Genomic DNA, 25072 nt, shown 5'->3' with positions numbered 1-25072 from the left:
TTCCAGGCTCTGATTTCTGGACTCCTCTACAAACCCTGGTTGTACAAGAACATCCAGGAATCCCAGAATGGGGTTTCCTGCCTTAGTTTCTCATGGAGCTGCTAGTTTATTGGCTGGGAACTAGAGGCAATATGTTAATGAGGCCATGTGGATAAATTCATCTGAAATCCTGCATCCATTCCTACCAGTCCATTATCATTTCTGCAATCTCTTTTAAAATATTGAGGCTTCATTCTCAGACCAAAGAAAGCTGAGTTAAACTTGCTGATATTTGGATTTTTTTAATAAGTGTTCCTCATTCAGCAGAAGCCAACTGATTCAAAATAGCCCAAGTCTAAATGTAGGAAGGCAACAATTTGCCTAAGGCCATCTTACGGGGATCATTTTAACAAGACCAGTTTTCTGGTACACTGAACAAATCAGGATAATTCTAACTGGCTGCCTGCCTGGCTTTGCACTTTATTACAGCCAATAAAAATACTCCCAAGCAGCAAACATTATTGGCATTCGTCCCCATCCCCTGAGTTTCCTGGCCACGAAGTTAAACTGAAATTATTTTTATATAAAATACAATTTGTTTCGGTGCAAAAGTGTAACTGGTTCTTGTTGCAATGTAACCACATCATTTATGGTGTTTAAAGGTGACTATTTAATTTATGTGGTCAACAGTGATCCACTGCCATGAAACATTTACAGGAACATTCTGCATTTGTTCTAAATGTATGACATACAGCAAAGTGTCTGAAAGTGGCACCGAAATTTGAATAAGGCAAGTCTTGGGATTTATTTTGATAAATCTTACATATGAAATGAAACTTACACCTGCTTTCAATTCCTATGTTTGGGGAGAGGCCTGCGATACCAACAATGCATACTGGAAAAGTAACTATTACCACTCTCATAGAGGTGATAATATTTAATGACAGTAAATTTAATGTCATTTATTGCAGCCATTCTCAGTGGGGGCCTCAGCACATTTATGGGAGATGACACACTGAAATCTTTAAATATTTTTTGATTTTTACATAGTCAGTAGGAGAGAAATACAGAAGCAATCAATTAAATTTGATTGCTTCAGAGGGAAAGGGGCCCATAAACTTTGGGCAGAGTCCTAAGGGGACCAGAGCCAAAAATATGTTGCAAATGGCTGATTTAGTGCAATGCTCTTGAATTCATATTACCATTGTAAACATTGAGGCTATGTCAGAGTTTCATTTTCAGATTAGCATTTTCAGACCTTTCATTCTATTCTGAGTAAATAATTCTAAAAGACTCTTGTCAATGTAACAAAAGTTCCACACCTCCAAAAGTATGGAATGACTTTGATCAGAACTAGTTTTGTCAGCTGATGTAATAATCTCCGAGTGAAGGCCCCAAATGACATTCACATTGAATACAGATTCAAATGAAACAACTCATTGAAAGAACTTATGAGATGGTCCTCATTGACAGTGCATGAAAGAAAAAAAATCATAGAAGGAGCTCTTTGATCAATAAATTTTAGGAAAACATTTCACAGAACATAGTCTAACTTGCACATAAATCAAATGTTATACCTAGCACCAATGAATGTTTAAAATTTGTTTTACAAACTATGTTTCATCAACTTAAATAAATATGCAAAATTAACAGGTAAGTATTTCCAGTCACTTTTAACCATCAGCTTCTGTCCCAAGCACAAGTACATGTGCACACAGACCCATTCAAACAAATGCAGGTATAAAAACCTGTGCATGAATGGACGTGCACGTGGTACATGTGAGTGATCTAATGTAGTGTACAAGAAATATGAGATTTTACATGTTTAAAAAAATCCATAAAAACATTTTCTTACAAGCAATTTTTGCAATTCCTCCAGTCCAAAGCTTCTCTGTTATTGTACAGTGGTCCCTGATATACAGCCTGTGTCTATCATCAACTGTTGCCAGGATGAGTTTTTTTTTGTAAAGCTGATATACCAAATTTACTTTGCCACAAGAGGACAGTGTTTTACATCTCACTTTCCTTTTGCATGATTCTTGATTTGTTGGTCATATAAAATACAATATAAAAAGTAAAGATTACATATGTATATATATATAGCAAAACACAGTAATAAGAAAATAAATTTATCAGAATACATCACCAGAACAAAAAAAATCTTTCTTTGAAATTTAGAATAAGACATAATTTCTGTTTGTTATTTGCATTTAGAGCCCACAAAGGAAAATGTCCCTTCTTAAAAAAAATATTTTTCTTGTTCTATAATCCAGATAAGCAAACAAATTTTACAAATTTGTCCAAGAAAACCATTTCATTAAATAATGCTGTATGCATAATTAAAACAAAAACATTTAAATTAAAAGGAATAAATAATAATGTCTTATAAAAATAACCTAATTACTCACTTTTTACATGAGAAACGAAAACTGGTGCAAAAGGAAAGTATCGTAAGTAAGTGCAGTGTTTTCAATGCTGTCATGTCTTCCCATTTTTTTCATGTCAATGTCCTATCATAGATCTAACTATATGCAATCAATTAAAAATTAGCACTACACCACATTCTTCTTTACTTATTGCACATGGTGCATGTAGTTGAAGAATTTTAAAATAAGCAGCCCTGAAATCATGCCAAGTGGACCTTAAGGTATATATACATACACTTAACCTGTTTCCAATTTGGTCCTCTGCTATTTTAGCAAGTGATCTAAAACCATTTATCTACATAGGTTAGTGTTTCTGCTGAAGATGAATGAAGGCTTATTTTAGGTGAATATCTTTTGCTTCAGGTGCCAACACTACACAATTTCAAGGCTGTTTCTTTTTGTAAGGAACGTGACAGTCGAATTTCCAAAATCAGCTTCTAAGTTCATTTCATGCTGGGTTGTAACTCTGCAACATAATCTCAGAGCATCGACAAACGCATTGTCTTATGATCATCAGGGAGTGCTACTTAGCTTTTCTTCATGACAACTTCAAATCATAGCCAATTAGGGCTATAATTTTGTTTTGTAATATGGCTGCTGTAAATTTAGAGTTTGCATTTTCTGAGATGTGCCACTATTACATGTGTGACCAACACCTGAAGCTGAATTGTACCGCCCAGAAGTAAAAAAAATGTCGTTCGCATTTACAGAAGCAGCAACAGGAAACTAGCACAGACAAGGCTCACACCTGGATACCCTTTACTGCTTGTTTTATGCTTTCCAGTAGGGCTTTGCTTTCAGGGGTGTAATTCCTCTCCAAGCTGCTGTACATGTCAGTCAAAGTGTTCACGTACAAATCAAAATTCTGTTCGCTGATTGGCTCCTAAATGAAAAATTCATGTTTAACACAATGAACGTATAATACACAATAAAAGTGAATTACGTGTAATGTAAAAAAAAATCAAGTTGTTTTTTTTTAACAATATAAATCATTGTGTCTTGCTGAATGAAGATGCCTCACTTTTACCTGGGATTATATCTTATAAATATAGATTACACATTTGGCTAGAATATCTGGCCTGCCACCTGACTGGTCCCTACCTGACACTAATAAAGACCATCAACTCATTGAAAGGTACCCTTTGGTTTTCCTGAAATTTGTTGGTCTTTCAGCAAGCAGAGATGTCAGTGAGGGAATGCTACTGGTGGTCACATTTCAGGCTGAGGGATGCACTGAGGCTTGGCGCAGCCAACATGAGGATGCTGTGGAAAAGGAATACATTGTAGAGTCCTTCTGCCATCAGGCAATGAGAAGCTGAGATCTAGGCAAGGCCCTCAAACAATGGAGTGGGGGGAGGGGGGGTGGTAGCGACAAGGTGCCACAGTGACGGCAACGCTGCTAAAAAGAAAATGAATGTCACAATGTACAGTGATGGAAATGTGTGGAGACAGCACTAAGGGTGTGAAGAGACTTTGAACAGTTTTCTTTTTGTAAATAATTTATTGTGAATAAAGTCTATGTTTCGAAAAAACATAACTACAAATCAACTATTGAAAACTGCTCAGCAAATCCATAGTCACCCTAATGAACTCCCAAAAGCATTCAGCAATCTTTCCGTCAGGAAAATCCTGTCCCACAATGTTCTTATTGGAGCTTGAAGGAAGTTCCATGTCTGTACCTTGCATGTTAATGACATTCACCTGAATGGCACACATTCCAAATTGCTATTTTTTTTTCTTAATTATGGGCCAACAATTAGATGTGGTTGTTTATAAGGACTATGTTGTGAGTATGAATGAGACAGAGATGTGCCCATCCTGTGATTACTTTATCCAGAATTATCAGTTCACCAGCTGTACGTATCTCAGATCAATCATCAGGCAAAATATGTCTTTGTAATTCCCTCTTGATTGAACAAATTAGCATGCCTGTTGTTTTTTTTTTCCTGAGTTCTTTTACATCAATCACTATCTTAAATATATAATTATGAAGCATCTGAAGGTGTGGTTGTGTCTGTGCCTCCTCCACGACCTCCAAGGCCCATATTTTACTCTCTTAATTTGCTATAATTTTGCACCAATATATTAAAAAATATGTCTTTTCTGCGCTATTAGCTGCCTTTGGTGTGGTTGACCTGAACACTGGACCCTTATCTTAAACCCTGGACTTGTTTACTTCAATTCACTCCATAATGACTATCCATCCTAATACACCCCACCCTCCAATAAACTTAGGCTCATGGAAAAGTTTACTCTCCCTATCCACCTATCAAAGTCATGCACAAATATTGTTATCTAATCAGCTGGTGCTTACTAACCTATTGCTGCTTTTGGTTGAGAAATGACTATTTTCTCATCTTTGTTCTCCAGTGTGTCCACAGGCTCACTCCATCTATCTCCATTACCAGGTCTATCCTACATCTGCACTCCTTCAATTCTGGTCCCATGAGAATCCCTGAATTTAATGATCTGGCATAATAATATTTCTCTAAGGTATACTAAGACAATGCCTTGCCCATCTCCTTCCTAGTTTTAAATATACTTGAAAGCAACCAGCCTTCTGCACACAGCTTAGAGCAGTTGACATTGTTGAAATATAGTTCAGAAGGAGTTTCATCCCTCACAGCAAAGGGTTTCCATAATGCAAGGAACAGCCGAAGGAGGAACTGGGATAAAGTGGAAGAAAAAGCCTGGTCCACACAATTGTTGGCAGAAATTTTGACGGCCAGTTGAACTACAGGTACATCTGCAGCTTAGGCACTGTCAAATTTATCAAATGCTTATTGGGGTTGGGCTTGTATAAAGAAAGATTTGTGAAACAAATCACTTGATAAAAACTAAACAGAAATACAAAATGATTCTAAAACATTTAAATGCACGTAAACACTTCAAAACAGTTATAAATATTTGAATATATTCAAAACAATTAAAATAGCCAAATAGTTACCTTTGCCTTCGGGAATCATTGAATTGAATAGTGAAGCACTCCTGAGCAAGGTCTAATTTAGTGCAAGATGTTGGTGTGCATTCTCCACGAAAAGTATTGGGGAATGCCTCAACTTCCTACTCCCACACTGAATTCCATGGGAAATCAAGTATCAAAGGGTACTCAGAAAAACAAAAAGGAGACAAGACCGTTTGGGTCTCTATTCTTAGCATTAAGAAGAATGAGAATAACCTTATCCAAATATTTATGATCTGAAGGGGGATTTGACAAGATAGATGTTGAGATGTTCGCATCAGCAGAAGAAACTCAATAGCAAAATAAGAAAACTGCGGGTATAAGGAAATTTCTGTAATTCTTAGCTCCAGGAGGTGGGAGAGATCTGATCATTAGATAATAGTTAAGGAGGTGATATGAACATATTTGACAGATCAACGAACTAGAGGTTATGAGGATCTAGATCAGAAGGAGAATTGAGACTAGCATAGGTCAGCTATGATCATATTAAATGACAGGCAAACTTGAGGGGCCTGGTGGCCTCCTCATGCTCCTATTTTCTCATGTTCGTGAGTGAGTGATTGCAGTTTCTGGGCTTCCACATTCACACTGAAATTACAAAGTTAACTGCTATAACTGAGGCAAATGTCAGCCTTTAATGCCAAAAATTTCCTGCCAGGATCATAGAATCAATCAATCAATATTGTCACTGATATAAAACTGCAGCCAATACAGTACAACATTCTGCTGTCAAATGTTAGATATGCCTTATGGTTCATATCTCTTTAATCATTCAAAAATGATGCATAACTAATGTTGAACCATGCTTATATCCTTTAACATTCAGTAATGAAAACAATTAAAAGAAATAAAGTAATAAAATATAAATATACCAATCTCTATTGTATGTCTCTTATTGTTTTATTGGTTAATTTAGTGATTTCATTTTCAATTGGTTACCTCTAGGTAGAACTGAGATTAAAATGCCACGTAAGTCCTACTTCAACTCTTTATCTGCTTTGAATGAGCTTAATTTATGTAAAATAATCCTATATACAACATATACCTATTGATTTCTCAATCAATTAATTACGTTACATTACTTCTAATGCCACCAACATTATGACTTGAATTTTGTGATTACGTTAATTTTAGATTTTGCAAGGTTCTCCATCATTATATGTGAAACCAACTGCAACTTTGGAAGCCTCATTTAAAACGGAAATCCTAAATAAGGCTTCAATGACTCACAGTTTCTTTGCAGCTTTCTGCAATGTAATCTAGGTATATAATTAATTTAACCAAAAAAAATCTTTATAAACTACACATGAAATACTTTTAAAGTATTATTATTTGTTTCATAAAATGCACATAAACTTTTAATAGGATTCTGAGCCATAATTGTTACTTAAGGAATGACATCCCTATCAAACTAATCTCAGATGAACATTTCAAAACATTATGTAATATTTGTTTTCTTATAAAATGAATGACATTTAAGCTTCTATCTCTATCATATATACATTTGGCAATCTATATTTTATGCTTTATAAAATCTTTTGACATGTGGTGGTTCCTTCCTGTCCAATGAGTGTTTTTCAATGAGACTGCCTACTAAGCAAGATTGATCCATAGATGTCCCAGGACCTCAGAGACTTCTTAAACTGAGACTTGATAGCAACCCATGTGCTATCACAAGCTAAACGGAAATCTACCCTATATATAGATTAGTAATTCTTTGTGGCAGTTCTTTTGAAGTCAGCAGCTAGTACCTCATTTTGCTGCTTATCACAAAAAAAAACAAGGAAAGGAATACAACAATTATATATAGAAGGAAATTCAATACAAACATCATACTACATGTTTCTGTTCTTCATAGATTCCAAAGCCTGTAGAATATTCACTAACTGAATTTCTTGGGACTTTTGGAAACCCTAACAACAATAGACATATCTTTTTTTCCTTGATGGTTAAATATTTTGGGGATAAGTCTGGGGATGGTGGGCAAGATAGTGAAGTCAATATTTCTATCCCCATTATTTTAGTGCGAATACCAGATGAGTCTAAAGTGGCCTTCACTTCTCAGTTGGACTGTCATCTTTCTGAGAAGGACTTCCAACAAAATTTGCCAATATGCCTTCAGGGCGCAGTGCCTTTGTGCCTTATTTATTTGTGGCTCCAGATATGGCCTTCCGTTCCCATTTTCCTCAAGGCTGAAATTCCTGAATTTCATTAAAGCCCCAAAATAAATAGCAACTCAATATAACACCGTTGCTTAATTCCCATCTATCAGTACCTTCTAACAGCAGTAAGTGCAGGAGAGAGTTATCATTTATTTTAGATTTATTTGTGTATTTTTGAAAATTTTTTCAGGGAAAACTGAATGGGAGATATGTATTCTAAAAAGAGTCTAAAATGCCCCAAAGACATCACAAAGTGCATATGTTAGAAAATTGATTTAAGGGGTCAGAAATACTCACATAGTCATAATAATTTTGCTGTTCAGCAATGTTTTAGTTTCATTTACTTATTTGATAGCTTACCATTTGTGGGAGTTGGATGTCAGCGAGGCTGTTAATAAGGGCCTGACTCAGACCAGCTAATTCCTTTAACAAACTCTCATTGTGTTGCTCAATTAGTTTATTCTCCTCCTCAATTGTTTTCAAATTGCTCTCCATGGAAGTAATCTAAAAATTTAGAAATAATTTTTCTTTAATTACAGAATGGGTGCTTTACAAATTCCACAGAAATACAGCTTTGATTTATTATTGACAATGTAGCACTTAGTTGCTTTCCATTCTTTATCTACAGAACTAGGATGTATGCCAAGTTGAGTATTTTAATGTGAGTATCAACTAAATCATAAAGCGGTATTATTTAGTCAATAGAGTGGAAAAAAAAATTATTGGAAAAATTTGGTCAAATCTGGCACATCACTGTCTTCAGATGAACCACATCCATAGTTCCTGTAAAAGGCAAAAAAAAAAATAGTTTATTGTGTGATGTTCAATTCAGGTACTGCCTCATGTTTACCTGTGTCTGAAGTTTTATCATATCTGCTTCCATTTTTAAATTTGATTCATTCAGCTCTTTAATTTCATCATCCAAATGATCAATTTCCTCATTGTTTTCAGCTCCTGCAGAAAATAAAGGCAAGAAGTTAATTGTTGTGATTTGCACCTCTAGGTGGCAGACACATTCTACGGAGAATATTGTTCAGAAAATCATCCCAAGACAATCCTACAAAAGGCATCATGAAGTTGCAGCTGTGCAAACTCCTTGCTTCAGAATGCACGCCCATTACCAGGCACTAAGGATGAATTGTCTGTATGTTAATGTAGATATTTTTAGGTACTACACCTTTTTTTTCTCTCTCTGTATTGTTTAAATTTCTTTATATGTTTACATGTATATGTATCCTTTTGGGTACAGTTTTTGGCACTACCAATAAGTGGTAATTCCATCTTTCCCGCAGCAAAAAGAATCTCAGGATTGTGTGTGATGTCGTGTATGTACAGTGACAATAAATCAGAACTTTGAGTATGGAAATCACTGAAACGTGCATGGTGGTGAAAAGATCCTTTAATCTGCATGTGTTTTCCAATTAAGAGAACAGATTCTCCCCTACAGTTAAACTGTTCATCCTTTGGCTCAATGCAAGACAATGGGAAGCTTGAGGGACTCAATGGGTAGAAATGTTCAGTCAACATTTGGAGTCGAGGCTTTTTATTAAACTGAAGTAGGAAGGGGTGATATCAAGTATATCAAGGCGAAAAGAAAGAAGAGGGAGGAGGAAGAAATTGGAGGGGGGTGCTCCAAGTGGTTTAATACAAAATGGCGCCTTACAACGGCAACACTTTGCAAACAGCTCTAATGAGAATAATCAAATAATCCCATTCAGAACTTCTAAAAATCAAACTTACCTGACAGCATGGAGGTCATATGATTGTAGAACTGGAAGAATTGGTAGATTCAACAATGTCTGTCAGACCAAGGGACCTTTAAACAGCTCATACAAGTACAACAACAATTCTGTGGGACTTTTAAAAAGCTCAAGCGGGAACAACAAAAGCTCAGCAGGACTTTAAACAGTTCAGCCAGATACAACAACAACCCCAAAGTGTACAACAACTCCTGCAGGTACAACAACAATTCCAGCAGCCACGACAACTCCAGCAATGGATCTATGAGGCAGGTAAAGAAGACCCGACCATGTGGACGCGGGGAGGAGGGGGAGAATACAGGTCAAGCTGTGATGCTGGGGCTTTAGGCCTCCACTCCCTACCATCCTCCTGGCCAACATACAGTCATTGGAGAACAAACGATGAACTCCAAGCCAGTCTTCAACTTTGGAGAGACATTAGGAAGTGCTGAGGGAACATGGCTAAATACAGACATTCTGGACATGACAGTGCAGCCCAAGGGCTACACCCTCCATCATGCTGACCGAAAACTTGCATCTGGAAAAACAAGGGGAGGCAGCATTTGTGTCTTCATTAATTCTTCATGGTGCACAGATGTAATGGTCATGACCCAGTCCTGGTCCTGCTCCCCCAGTATGAGGTAATCAAGTCTCGCCCATTCTACCTGCTGAGAGAGTTCACCGACATCATCCTGGTCGTAGTGTACATTCTTCCCCAGGCTAATGTCAGGCTGACACTGGAGGGACTGAGCACTGTGAAGACAGCACATCCAGATGCCTTCCCAATCAACATGTCACATGTGAGACCAGGGGAACCAATGCACGTAACCACTGCTGCACCACCATGAAGAATGCCAACGAAGCCATACCACGACTGTACTTCGGCAAGTCTGATCACTGGCTATACTTCTACTCCCAGCTTACAAGCAGAGACTGAAGACCACAGCACCAGTGATGAAGGTGTGGTCGAGGGAGATGGAAGAGCGTCTGCAGGACTGCTTTGAACTGGTGGACTGGAACATATTCAAGAACTCATCAATAGACTTGAATGAATATGCAACAGGTGTAACTGACTTCATCAAGACCTGCATGAATGTATGCATGGCCATGCAAAAATAACAGCTGAGGGCGAGAACAAGGGTTTTTAAGGCCAGGTATCAAGATCTTTAAAAGAAGTCCAGGTATAACCTGTAGAAGGCAATCTCTATGGAGAATATTGTTAAGAAAATCATCCCTAGTCAATCATACAAAAGGCATCATGAAGTTGGAGCTGTGCAAACTCCTTGCTTCAGAATGCACACCCATTACCAGGCACTAAGGATGAATTGTCTGTATGTTAATGTAGATATTTTTAGGTACTACACCTTTTTTTCTCTCTCTGTATTGTACAGTCATTTTGTTTAAATTCTTTTATATGTTTACATGTATATGTATCCTTTTGGGTACAGTTTTTGGCACTACTAGTAAGTGGTAATTACGTCTTTCCCACAGCAAAAAGAATCTTAGGATTGTATGTGATGTCATGTATGTACAGTGACAATAAATCTGAACTTTGAGTATGGAAATCACTGAAATGTGCATGGTGGTGAGCAGATCCTTTAATCTGCATGTGTTTTCCCATCAAGAGAACAGATTCTCCCCTGCAGTTAAACTGTTCATTCTTTGGCTCAATGCAAGACAATGGGAAGCTTGAGGGACTCAATGGGTAGAAATGGTCAGTCAAATGACAATTCTGGAGGAAGCTAGAGACAGAGAAAGATTCACGCCAGCTATGGCAGGGAGTGCAGGCCATTACAACCTACAAAACAAGGGCAAATACTATAGATGGCTGCATTGTTTCATTATGCAATGAGCTGAATACCTTCCATGCCCGCTTTAGGATGGAGAACCAAGCAATTCCTACTAGAATCCTTGAAAAGTCTGAAGTCCCTGTGATATCTGTCTCTGAGGGAAATATCAGAACATCATTCAAGAGGGTGAACCCTTGCAAGGCATCCGGCCCTGAGGGTGTACCTGGCAAAGTACTGAAAATATGCATCAACCAACTAGCTGGAAAGTTCATGGACATTTTTAACCTCTCATTGTAGCAGTCAGCAGTTCCCACCAGCTTTAAAAGGGTATCAATCATCTCAGTACCCAAGAACAGTAGCATGAACTATCGCCCAGAAGCACTAATTTCTTCTGTGATGAAATGCTCTGAGAGGCTAGACATGGCCAGAATGAACATGTACTTAAGTAAAGATCTGGACCAATGGAATTCACCAATCGATGCAATCGTTCCACGGGAGACATAATATTGCTGGCATTCCACTCAGCTCTGGATCACCTTGAAAACAGTGATTCAGCTGCTCTTCCTCAGGGTTGGTGCTAAGGGGAAACATTCACAGGCATTGCACCCTCAAGTGAGGTGCTGTGCCCCCCCCCCCATACAGTCGTGGCCATTGCTTGCCATGTGACCCGTCCCCATCTTCTTCGGTATCACTAGCATGCATCAAGCATCCCTAGTATCCAGCTTGACACACACTAATGACCCTCCAACCAGCTCCAGCCACATCTCTAGCGTGTGTCAAGCATTACTAACGTCTAGTGACACTTAACGCTTTAAAAGCAGTGATCTTGTCACCAACATCAGAGGGGTGGATGATGATCCAACAGCACCCCCTCCCATGAGCAAGTTTATGAGCGTTGCACTGTGCCACTCATCCCCACCCCCCCCCCCCCCCGCAAACATGTTCTGGCGCTGACCCTGCTCTTCCAAGACTTCTGCTTGGCCTTCAATACCATTATTCCCTCAGTGCTGGTCAAGAAGCTACAAATACCTGGCCTCTGCACCCCCCTCTGCAACTGGATCCTTGACTTTCTCATTGGAAGACCACAATCCATACGAATTGGAAACAACGTCTCATTCTCAATAATCATCAACACAGGCGCACCCCAAGGATGCGTGCTTAGCTCTCTGCTCTACTTGTTATACACCCACGAGTGTGTGGCCAGGCACAATTCCAATGCAATCTATAAGTTTGCTGATGACACTAGAGTTGTTGGAAGAATCACAAATGGCAATGAGGAAGCGTACAGGATGGATATAGATCAGCTCATTGAATGGTGTAACGACAACAACCTTGCGCTCAAAGTCAGCAAAACCAAGGAGATGATTGTGGATTTCAGGAAGAAGTCAGGGGAACATGACCCAGTCCTCATCAAGGACTCAGTAGTGGAGAGAGTCAAGAACTTCAAATTCCTGGGTGTCAACATCTTTGAAGACCTTTCCTGGAGCCTCCATGTTAATCAATCACAAAGAAGGCTCGCCAACAACTGTACTTTGCGAGATGTCTGAGGAGATTCAGTATGTCATCGAAAACTCTCATAAACTTCTACAGGTGTACCATGGAGAGCATTCTGGCTGGTAGCATCACTGCCTGGTATGGAGGCACCAAATCTCAGGACAAGAATAAACTCCAGACGGTTGTTAACTCAATATGGCTGAAGTGCGCGATCGGGGGGGTGGGGGGAGAGAGGGGTCATTGCCGCAGTGGGAGAGAGAGGTCACTGCCATGGGTGGAGAGGGGTTGCTGCTGCGGAGGGGGAGAGGTCACTGCCGCGGGGGTGGGGGGGGAGTGGAAGGACCACAAACTGCCGCTGCTGCAAACGCCACTTTGGTTCATAGCGATAGCTCAATGTTCGTGCCAGTGGGTCATAGCTGGGGGGGGTGTGATTGATGGGGTGCATGTCGATTGATGATGGGGGTGGTGACTGAAGGAGGAGGGTGACTGACTGAGGGGGTGGTGATTGACAGTGGGTGGTGACTTATGGTGGGTAGTGACTAATGGGGGTGGTGACTCACGGCCAGTGAGGGTGCTGGGGAGACTTACCGATAGTTCCCGTAAGAAGTGAAGCATCACTTACCGTGTCATCCTGGGGGTAGGATCCCCCTTAAATCGTCAGGTTGGAGATTTAATGGGTTGAACCCCCTGCAGTTTAAAAGGTGCTTCCAGCAATTTTGCCCCAGTATTTGCACCTGGGTCCCAAGAGGACTAACCAGGTGCTGCAGCTTAAAAGAGCTTAATATGTTCAACCAATTCACATGTTTCAGAAATTTACTGGATTGGGTAATTCATGTTTCAGAATTATTTTAATTAACGGACGTGTACCTTTCTTCAGAGAGTGTCAGTGATGCCAATACAGACACCATTGTATTATTTAAAATTGTGAAAAAAATTAAAAAGCATGCAGCACACAAAAAAGCAAAGCAACAGAGCCCTGCTTGGACTGGTTTTCTTCTTCTTATTCCTTAGTCATTTCCCCATCATTGCTGATTGGCAACTTCTAGTCTTTGGTGAGACCTTTTGTCTCAGAAATGAACCACCCAAGTTAGGGAAGCATTCACTCTCAGCTTTGGAACACATATGCCTTTGGTGTTCCATTTCCATGGGAGGCCTCAGTAATTTTTCATGGACTTTGATTGCACTCCAAAATGTTCTGTTTTTTTTTAATTTTCAATTTATTTTCTTTACTTTAACAGTTGCTTTTGAACTCAGCTTAGCAAGGATAAGTCATTTGGATTTTAGTTAGCGTCCAGAGTCTCATTCCTTGGCTTGCATTATAATGTTTTCTAATTCCATTTCAGTGAATTCCGCCAGGATATTGTTCTTTACAGAGCTTTATAAATGAATCTGTTGTTGTAATTATTATCTCTTTATTACCCACCATTCCATTTACCTATGGGGGGGGGGGGGGGGGCTAATACAACATAGAATCAAGGATTACAGAATGTGTAAGCAGGAACCCCTAAATAAGTGCTTGATAAATCAAGTCAAAGGTGGGAATCAGATTTGGGTATTGAAATTTATCCATTTTGCTGGTCCGACATGTCAGGACAACATGATCAGCATGATTAATGTAAGGTATCGGCTGGTGCAATATTATTTCTTGCATCAGCTATACCTTACTGCATAAAAGTTACATAAATTGAAATTGGAAATATCAGACCAAGTTTTTTGATGTGCTCAAGAAATAGGTACTTTCTTGTATTCAACCTGGTCATGCCCTAAAGTGAGGCCTTTCTGGGAATATTTGGGTAATCTCCAGGGGAAAAAAAATAATTACTGGAATTTGATACCCTTTGGCAACTGACTTATTTTTATTGGGGAATTTAGAATACGTAAGACCTAAAATGAGGCGGTCGAAACATCAATTAAAATTTGTTAAGCTCACTTCAGTAGTGACTAAGAAATGCATACCAGTTACTTGGAAATCTGATTCCCAACTAGGTTCAGCCCGCTGGAAGATAGAAATGCATCATTGTGTTCCCCTGGAGAAGATCACCAATAACCTCAGAAACAGGTAGGAGATATTTTTAAGAATATGGAATTCATATCTAAAGTGCATCAGGATAAATTTTAATGAATCCCCACACCCCCTGTTTCTTGTGACACTATTTGTCCTTTGATGGGAGTGGGGTTTATCCTCAGTGTGGCTAATCTTTTCTTTTTCTTATTCTTTCTCTTTTCTTACTTTTTTTTTCTTTTCTAATTTTTTTTGGGGGGGTGGTGTTTGGGAGGATTCCTCTTATTTTGTTCTACTTTTTCTGTTATTTTTCTATTATCTTTTTCTCCCTCTGGTTCAAAATGGACGTTGAATTTTAATTTTTGTAGTATTGGAATTTTTTTCTTTCTTTATAATTGTTGAATCACATGTTAACTCTTCTTTTTTCTCACTTTTTAAAATATCGACATGCAAATTGATATTTGTATTATTTTGTTAATATTTATGGATATTGATTTTTTTCTTTTTGATTATTCTTCATTTTGACTGAATTTTGATTGAAGGTTCTCAAAATAAAATATTCAAAAATGATGATACAATGTTAGAACTGTACAGCTGCTGCCTTACACCTCCAATAATCTGGGTTTAATCCTGGCCTGAGGTGCTGTCTTTGTAGAGCAAATAAGAGTGGATAAATCCCAAGTGCCTGACAAGATATTCCCTCAGACCTTGAGGGAGGCTAGTGTTGAAATTGCAGAGGCTCTGGCAGAAATATTTGAAGCAGGTGTGCTGCTGGAGGATTGGATGGTAGTCCCATTGTTTAAAAATGGCTCCAAAAGTAACCCTGGAAATTATAAGCCAGTGAGTCTGATGTTAGCAGTAGGTAAATAATTGGAAGATGTTCTAACAGATCGGATATACAGTAATTTGGATAGCCAGAAACTGATTAGGGATATATTCATGGCTTGATGCATGTTTGGTCATGTTTAACTAACCTTATGGAGTTTTCTGTGGAGATTACCAGGAATGTTGATGAAGGAAAGGCTCTGGATGTCTACATGGATGTTTGTAAGGACTTTCTCAAGGTCCCACATAGGAGGTTAGTCAGGAGGGTACCACGAAAATTGCTGAAGGCACTGCATGTCAACATGGACTTTATAAGGCCTTTGACAAATTCTCACATGGAATATTAGTCAGCAAGGTTCAGATGCTAAGTATTCATGGTGAAGTAGTGATCTTGATTTGACATTGCCTGGACAAGAGAAGCCAGCGAGTAGTAGTGGATGATTGCTTCTCAGTCTAGAGACCTGTGACTTGTGATGTGCCTAAGGGATCGGTGCTGGACCATTGTTGTTTGTCATCTATATCAAGGATCTGGATGTTAATGTGCTAAATTAGATCAGCAAGTTTGCAGATGACACTAAGATTGGAGGTGTTTTGGACAGCAAAGAAGGTTTTCAAAGCTTGTAGAGGGATCTGGACCAGATTGGAAAAAAATGGGCTGAAAAATGGCAAATGAAATTTAATGCAGAGAAGTGTGAGGTGTTGCATTTTATAATGACCAACCAAGAAAGGACATACATGGTAAATGGTTGGGCTTTGAAGAGTGTGGTAGAACAGAGGGATCTGGCAATACAGATACATAATTCCCTGAAAGTGTTGAAAGGGTTGTAAAGAGAGCTTTTGGCATATTGGCCTTCATAAATCAAAGTATTGAGAATAGGAGTTGGGTTTTATGGTGAAGTTGTACAGGAACACAATCCTTTATGCAGATATCTAAAATCCGGAAAGCTCCAAAAACTGGCATTTTTTTTCCTGGTGCTGGTACAGCAAAGGGAGAGGGAGAGAAAGAGCAGTGTGACTAGGTTGTGCAGGGTGGAGGGGTGGAGACAGCAGCACGACTCGGGTGGGTGGGGTTAAGGAGAGAGAGACGACAGTGCGACTCAGGTGGGTGAGGGGGAAAAGAGACAGCAGCAGCAACTTGGGTGGGTGGGGGAGGAGAGAGAGATGGCAGCATGACTCGGGTGGGTGGGGGGGAGAGAGACAGCAGTGCAACTCAGGCAGGCGGGGGATGAGAGAGAAGGCAGCATGACTCGGGCAGGCAGGCAGGGTGAGTTGGCAGCACGACTCAGGTGGGCAGGGGGCGAGAGACGGCAGTGCGACTCGGGTGGGCGGGGGGGAGAGATGACAGCGCAACTGAAAGGGGGTGTATATGGCAGGACAATTCGGGTGGGTTTAAATCTGGGGCAGATGGATTTTGTTCTGAAATCCAGAAAAATCCAAAATTCGGAACACACTGTCCCCCAAGGGTTCCGGATAAAGGATTAATGAAGCCAAATCTGGAGTATTGTGTGCAGTTTTGGTCATCTAACTACTGGAAAGATATCAATTAGATAGAAAGAATGCAGTGACAATTTACTAGGATGTTGCCTGGACTTCGGTAACTGAGTTACAAGGAAAGGTTAAGCAGGTTAGGACTTTATTCCCTGGATCATAGAAGGATGAGGGGAGATTTGATAGAGGTATTTAAAATTATGAGGGGGATAGTCAGAGTAAATGTAGATAGGCTTTTTGGACTGAGGGTAGATGCGATACAAATCAGAAGACATGGCTTAAGAGTGAAAGGGGAAAAATTTAGGGGGAGCATAAGGGGCAACTTCATCAGAGAGTGGTAAGAGTATGGAATGAGCTCTCTGATGAAGTGCTGAATGTGGGCTCAATTTTAACATTTGAGAAGAATTTGGACAGATACATGGGTTGGAGAGGTATAGAGGGCTGTGGATTCAGTGCAGGTCAGTGGAACAAAGCAAAAAAAAAGCAAAAAAAAATGGTCCAGCACACTCTAGAAGTTTCTGTGCTGTAATGTTCTATGGTTCAATGGTTGGTTCTGCCTTTGGCCACATGAGTTTCTCTGCTCTACATTAATTCCATATCCCTAAAGTGCGCAGGCTGGTAGTTAATTAGCCACTGTAAATTGCCTCAATATATTGTGAGGAGCAGAATCTGGGGAGTTTTTTTAACTTTAGCCATACAGCATGGTAACAGCCACTTTTGGCCCACAAGCCCATGCTGCCCAATTACACCCAATAGACCTACACACTTGGTATGTTTTGAATAGTGGGAGGTAACTAGAGCAGCTGGAGGAAACACGTGCAAACGTGAGGAGAACGTACTTCCATATACCGCCAGATTTAAACAGGGAGCATTGCCGCTTTAACAGCATTACGATATCTGCCACCCCTTGTTGATGGGCAAGTGGCGAGAATAAAATAGGAACAGCGTAGAATTAGTGGATATGGGTGTTGGATGGTTGGTTTGAACTCGAATGGCCAAAGGGCACATTTCCATGTTTTAGGACTCCATGAATAAAATGAATTATGATATGGATTAAAAATCATTTTCTGAAAAATATAAAAGTGTTGCAAAATTCAATAAGGTAAGTGTGTGGAAGAACCCACAGGAAGTTGAAGGGTAGAAGGAATTTATTTATTACTGCTAGATGGGAATGGGACCCAATGTATGTCACCAAGATAAAGAGGTAAATAATCTCAGTACACACAAAATTATTTTAATTAGATTGTTTGAAGTCTTCCAATTGTGTTCTTACCGCTACTTGCCCTGAGCTTGATGGTCATCATTTCATCACCTGGCAGTTTATTTTTCTTCAGTGCTAAGGAAGCTCGGGGGCAGCCAGACAAACTGAAAATATAAAAACAGGAAGAGAATGATAATTTCGTAACTGTGTTTCAAGGAACAAATTCAGTGCAGTACAGCTACTAAAGGATCTGTGCAAATATATATTGAAGTACTGAATAATATGGTGCAGATACATAAGTATCTGTGAATCAAGCAATGATTTCAATTATGGGACACATGCCTTTTTTCAGAAGGTGTCAACGATGCCAACTGCAAATCAATTTACAGTCACTTAAAGATAGAAATTACCATAGGGATAAACAAATGACAATTGGTTGACGTATTTGTGTGATATTCCCTTAGCTGATGCTTTTATGAAACAAATTAACTGAGCTATTACAGGAACATCTATTACCAGCAACAGTAATTTCTATTCTTTCATTAGAATAAAGCAAATAGTAAATAATAGGTGCATTTAAGTTCAACTAAAATGGACCAGGTCTACTGGCTGACAGATTGAAGGAAATAGGTATTTTTTTAAGTTAACAAAGGGATTTAGCACGAGAATACAATGTGCTCAAAGGAAAAGAATAGCAATCATGAATTATATCCCCTCTGAGATCACTATTGTTCTCCTTTACCTCTTGTTATCTGTCTCATTTTCCCCGTTGATCTGTATTTTAACACATCGCTAAGTTACTAAACAAATAAAATGCATAATTTAAATTCATTTACTGTGATCATTTTTGGCAATATTACAAATTAAAAACAAGTTTTAAGATCAATGGAAACAGACAAAGTTAATTTAGATTTAAATGTATCATGCAGCCTCGGCCTTGTAACCACAAATGCAGCTGCAATGACAGAGAACTTGTACCACACGGATAAGAAGAAAAATAATTCCATACTAACCTTCTGTGGGTGACAAAACTCCCATTGATGTGACCGGATCCATCACAGCCTGGAGTTGGACAGGTTGTACCTTCAGCCTTGCCAGATTTCCATGGGAAATGGAATCCATTCAATGAAGCCTCCTTTTGTCTTTTTGCAGCTAAAGGGCATCCTGATGCACTTCGATGTGATGAGTACTTGCCAGATATGTGACCCTGCCCATCGCAACCGATCACGGGGCACCTTAAACAGATAAAGGCACTGCACTGTAAACCACATTATCAATGATTAGTCAATTGTGTTGTCAGCTAAAAGTGACTTTATTAATTATGCCAGTGCAGAGATTGGAGATGCTATCATCTGGAGCAAAAAACAAACCACTGGAGGAATTCAGTGGGTCAAGCAACATCCAGGGGCAGAGTGTTAAAGGGAAGGAACTGTCGACATTTTGGATCTTGACCCAATTTCTTCCAACAGTTTGTTTTTGCTCTGGGTGACATTCTCCATTTTGTGATGTACTTGATTTAAATAATATTGCACTAAATGTTCAGTTGCCATGGAACACTTTGTATGTATTGCTAATAGGTGCAAGAGAAATAATAATTGATTTTAGGACTGCCAAGAACACATGGCACATTCACTTAATTCATTGCCAAATCTATCTCAAATGCAGTGAAACTTACCATGCCACATTTCAGAAGCTAACACTGTCGGCTACTCAAGCAGGAGTGCAAGGTCATCATAGCCTCAATTTCTACACAAGATCAGATTTCAGATTTTCAGATTCAGATTTCAAATTTATTGTCAGAGTAGATACATGGCATCATGTACAACCCTGAGATTCCTTCTTCCTGTAGGCAAGGTAGAATTACCACTAATTGATAGTGCAAAAAAATAAACTGTACAAAGCATAAACCATGTAAACAAATAAATAACTGTAAACAGATAATGAATGTAAACAAACTGTGCAATACAGAGAGAACAAAAGAAAATCAATAAAGTGCACAAGTGAGAGACTTTAAATGAGTCTCTAATTGAATTTGTCATTGAGTCTGATGGTGGAGGGATAGCAGCTGTTCTTGAACCTGGTCATGTGAGTCTTGTGACACCTGTATCTTTTTCTTGATAGCAGCAGTGAGAACAGAGCTTGCACTGGATGGTGTGGGTCTTTGATGATTGCTGCTGGCCTCTGACAGCAGTGGTCCCTGTAGGTGTGCTCAGTAGTGATGTCCTGGGTGATGTCCGCTACCTTTCATAGAGCTTTACGCTCAGGGGCATTGGAGTTCCCATACCAGACTGTGTTGCAGCTGGTCAGCACACTTTCCACCAAACTTTTGTAGAAATTTGCCAGGGTTTCTTGTGTGGCACCAAACCTCCGCAAACTCCTGAGGAAGTAGAAGCACTGATATGCTTTCTTCACAATGCCATTGGTGTGTTGGGTCCAGGAAAGATCTTCTGAGATAGTGAACCCCAAGAACCTAAATTTGCTCACCCTCTCCATCTCTGATCCCCCAATAATCGCTGGATTGTATCCCTCTGGCTTTTCTTTCCTAAAGTCAACAATCAGCTTCTTAGTTTTGGTGACATTGAGTGCAAGACTGCTGTGGGTGCACCATTCACCAAGTTTTTAATCTCCATCCTGTATGTTGACTGATCCCCTTATTTTATACAATCCACTAATGTGGTATAGTCGACAAATTTGTTACTGTCATATCGAAAACGGTCATAGGTGTGAAGTAAGTGGAGCAGAGGGTTAAGATCATAGCCCTGTGGTGTTTTCAGTACTGATGGAGATTGTTGAGGAGAAATTCTTCCCAATCTTCACTGATTGTGGTCTGGAGGTGAGGAAATCCATGATCTAATTACACTGTGTGTTGAGTCCCAGGTCTTGGAGTTTGCAGATCAGTTTTGAGGGGATGATTGTGTTAAATGCAGAACTGTAGTCGATAAAGACCATCCTGATGTATGTATCTTTGTTGTCCAGATTTTCCAGGGCTTTGTGTATGGCCAATAAGATGGCATCTGCCATAGACTTGTTACTATGATAGATGAACTGGAATGCATTTGCATCAATACTCAGACAGGAGCTGATTTGCTTCAACACCAGCCTTTCAAAACTCTTTATCACTGTTGATGTAAGTGCTACTGGCCAATAGTCATTAAGGCAAGTTATTACACTCTTCTTGGGCACCGGTATGATTGACACCTGCTTGAAACAGGTGGGTACCACACCCTGCCAGAGTGAGGCATTGAGGTATTTGTGAATACCTTGGTAAGTTGGTCAGCACAAATCTTTAATACTCTGACAGGTGCTCTGTCTGGGCTGGATGCTTTCCTCAGATTCATTCTCCTTTCTTTTTTTTTAAATATATTTTATTGAGTTTACATTTTATTGACCAAACATAATAAATGATGATTACACAATGAATCAATTGTATACAAGCAAATACATGACAGGAGAGGGAAAAAATGAGTAGTTAATAAAATTTGCATATCTACATTAAGGGTTATTTGTAATAACTCCATCTAGTAATAAATGTGATGTATACAACCATGTCAAACCCATTATTAGGCTATTATATTAAAATAATGAAGATAAAAGATTCCCTCTCCTGAAGGCAGTACACACGTCACCTCAGATACAGACAGGGTGGGATTGTCAAGGGATGTGGAGGTGTGGAGGGGTGGTTCTTCACTGTTACTGTCGTCAAATTGGGTGAAGAAGGCATTGAGTTCCTGTGGGAGAGAAGCTTTGCCGTCTGCTACTTTACCGGATTTGGTTATGGCATTTAGGCCCTGCCACAGCTGTTGGGTGTCCTTTATTTTATTTTTTTATTTTCGTGCAGAATTTCCACTTCACCTGGGAGATAGTTTTCCACAGGTCATAGCTGCTTCTGCTGTACTGATCTGGACCTCTGGACTTAAATGCCTGTGATCTGGCTCACAGGTTCTGGATTTCATGGTTCATCCAGGGCTTCTGGATGGAGAAAACCATGAATGATTTAATGGGGACACACTCATCCACAGCTGTTTTGATAAAGTGTGTGACAGACTTGGTGTACTCGTTCAGATTCTCAGCAGAGATCTTGAATACCGCTCAGTCCACTGACCAAGGAAGTTCTGAACCCATTCTTCAGTTTCCTTCAACCACTTTCTAGATGTCCTGACCTCTGGAACCTCATCTTTTAGGCTCTGTCTGTATGAAGGGAGAAGGAGCACAACCAGGTGATCAGACTTGCCAAAGAGTAGTCTCAGGAAAGGTCTTCCTTATCTTGATGCAGCAGTGATCAAGTGTTCTGGGACTTCTGGTTACATACTGGTGGTAGTTAAACAGGGCTTTCTTGACAAAGGCCTGGTTAAAGTCACCAACTAAGATTTGTAGTGCATCGGGCTGGGCCAATTCACTGACCACAGCATACAGCTCCACAAGTGCCTGCTTGTGATTGGCATCGGGAGTGATGTAAACTCCAGTGAGAATCACAGATGAGGACTCTCGGGGTAGATAGAAGTACCACTTCTCATTCTCTACCTTAATTTTGATTACCAAATTTGAAGTGACCCTCAAATTCTTTGGTGATGAAATTGGACTATGCTATTTTATTTTGATTAAGTTAAGTTTAAGGGATGGCCTCAGATAGCTGAATCTATTGATACACTTGTTGAGGCATCTCCCTTCATTTGGACTACTGTGCCTGATTGGGACTGAAGTTTTAGATGTTGACAAGATGTTGAGCTTGTCCTAAATATAGCAAGATTTTAATAATACCGGCTTTCACTCACATATTTCACACACACAATCAGATTGGTTCCAGAATTCCCTTTCCCTCGCAGGATTGACTACAAACCTAGCTGGAAACAGCTCCCCTGCGTGAACTTTAAAATTACAATCCCTCTGCGCCTTTTACACAAAGGTAGTCCAAATAGAACATAGAGAAGTACGTAACAGCACAGGGGGCTACAGTGCACGATGTTCGTCTCATGCATATCTCAGCCACAGATCATTTCAAAGTGATTTATACTTAGTAGAATACTTCTGAATCCAGCCACTATTCTCCTACAGCAAACACAGCAGACAATTTATACAGAGCAAGATTCCACAATGAATGATGCAATAATGGTGTTAGTTGGGAGACACTGGGGGGAACTGTTTGATTTTCTGTGAAAGAAATGCATTGGGATATTCAGCATTAATTAAATCTAAGAGATGGTCCCTTAGTTTAAGGTTTCAATGAGAAAAATCATACCTCCAGCAATGCTGCAAAGTATTCAACTATTTTGTGTGCTCCATTCTCAGAAGTGGGACTTGAATAACATGAGTGTAATTTTGGGTTCACCCTCTGATCACTGTCATTTTTCTCTCATCCATCAGTTTCCTCCCATTTCCTAGGGCTAGTTGCTAGATTAAGAAGCTGCTGTAAATGATCCTTACTGCAGGTGGGCGATGGTGATAGTGAACTGGGGGTTGTTAATAGGTATGTGAGACAGAAGTTTACTGCAGGAATAGAAAAGGTAGATTTCTCTGGGAACTAGCATGGCCTTGATGGGCTTAATGGCCTCCTTTGTGGTAAGGAAATAGGCCATTTGAAAAACCTATTAACAGGAACACCCACTGAATGAATGTGAGAAAACTTGATCACAGAAATGAAAACACATGGGATGCCCAAACTTTACATCCAAATTTATGTCATTATGTACAGAGTTTTGCTTATTGCTTCCCTGCAATATATACTGATATATCAACTGGTGACTAATTCCCATAAATAAACTGTTTTAACTTCAGAAACTGATACCAAGTTTATTATCAAATGGAAGTACTTTTAAATAAATGGCATGTTACTCCTAATCTTACCTCACTAACTCTGAGTCTTCTTTGTCATCTTTATTGGGCGTTAGCTTAATTCCACCTTTTTTAGCTCGTGGGCATCCAGAAAGGCTGCAAGATAAAATTGATTGTGCACTCATAAAGCAAGGAGCAGATGTTTAAATTGCTGCTCTTATTTCTGTTAGCTTACTACCAATCTCACCTTCTGTGTGAAGCATAGTTTCCAGTCACATGACCAGAGCCATCACAACCAGGAGTTGGACACCTAATGTAAGAAAATAATAAAAAATGCTGAGAAAAGCTGCATTTGCAATAAAGTTGACCTGATTTTTAGCGTTTTTTTTGATACAACAATAAAAAGATTCTCTAGCTGATTGCAAAAAACACAAATATCATAAAAATTATATTGACTTTCCCACAATCAAGAAGTCACGTAGGAAATTGAAGAATTGGTGTAACTTGTTGCATAGTTTGGTTTCAGGAGGCCTTGAAGGAACCTGCAGCTCTGTTACATTTTATGTAAGGTGTCATCCTGATAACAAACTCTGAATTTGGAATTAAAGATTAATTTCCTGGATAGTGTTAATAGGCATGTGAGACAGAAGTTTACTGCAGGAATAGAAATGTAGATTAATACATATTTGGGATTAATGCATATTTAAAATAATGGTGTTTGCTTTATTTCATGAAAACATTTTAGCTGTTAGGAATAGCAAGACCAGAGAAGGAAAAAAGTAGGTGATTGAAATTGGTTATTATTATGAGAACCAAAAATTTATTCACTGGAGATGGCATTCCCATTGAACACATTTATTCCTTGAAAACCTACTTTCTCAGTTATTTTACAAAGGTTTTGCTATTTTGATGCAGTAGGGACAAATATCTATGTCAAAATTGAAAGGATTTGAACACCATTACCGAGTGCTAATATAGTCCAATGAATTTAGGGTTGATTTGGATTTAATCCATTTGCCATGTGAGTTATGACTGGCTACAATTAATGTATCAATAAAGCAAACCAGCATCTGTAGTGAAAAGGTGTTTCTAGTAACAGTTCGTCAACCAAAATCACTAATCTCATATTTCACATTTTACAAATGTGTGCCTCGATGTATATTTTTAACATCCTATTTTTGAAAACTGTCATGAAATAATGCAGAAAGACCTTTGGCTAATTTTTATCCTGTTTG

General features: G+C 39.3%; 1 protein-coding gene across 2 annotated transcripts in view; it reads right to left on the bottom strand.

Annotated features, from left to right (window-relative positions):
• Nucleotides 1-3126: 3126 nt before the first annotated feature.
• The window catches only part of st18 (ST18 C2H2C-type zinc finger transcription factor), a 184293-nt gene continuing 162347 nt past the window's right edge, over nt 3127-25072 (bottom strand). For both annotated transcript variants that reach the window (XM_069921506.1, XM_069921507.1), the window contains 7 exons: nt 24085-24147; nt 23910-23993; nt 19082-19303; nt 18141-18232; nt 8380-8483; nt 7890-8033; nt 3127-3288 (listed from right to left, as the gene is read on the bottom strand). In XM_069921506.1, the coding sequence (XP_069777607.1) occupies nt 3148-3288; nt 7890-8033; nt 8380-8483; nt 18141-18232; nt 19082-19303; nt 23910-23993; nt 24085-24147 (850 nt within the window). In that variant the 3' untranslated portion in view covers nt 3127-3147. The remainder of the gene's footprint in view (nt 3289-7889; nt 8034-8379; nt 8484-18140; nt 18233-19081; nt 19304-23909; nt 23994-24084; nt 24148-25072) is intronic.

This window comes from Narcine bancroftii, chromosome 2 (genome assembly GCF_036971445.1).
Source record: "Narcine bancroftii isolate sNarBan1 chromosome 2, sNarBan1.hap1, whole genome shotgun sequence".
Taxonomy (NCBI): domain Eukaryota; kingdom Metazoa; phylum Chordata; class Chondrichthyes; order Torpediniformes; family Narcinidae; genus Narcine; species Narcine bancroftii.
This window is presented reverse-complemented; position numbering and strand designations above follow the sequence as displayed.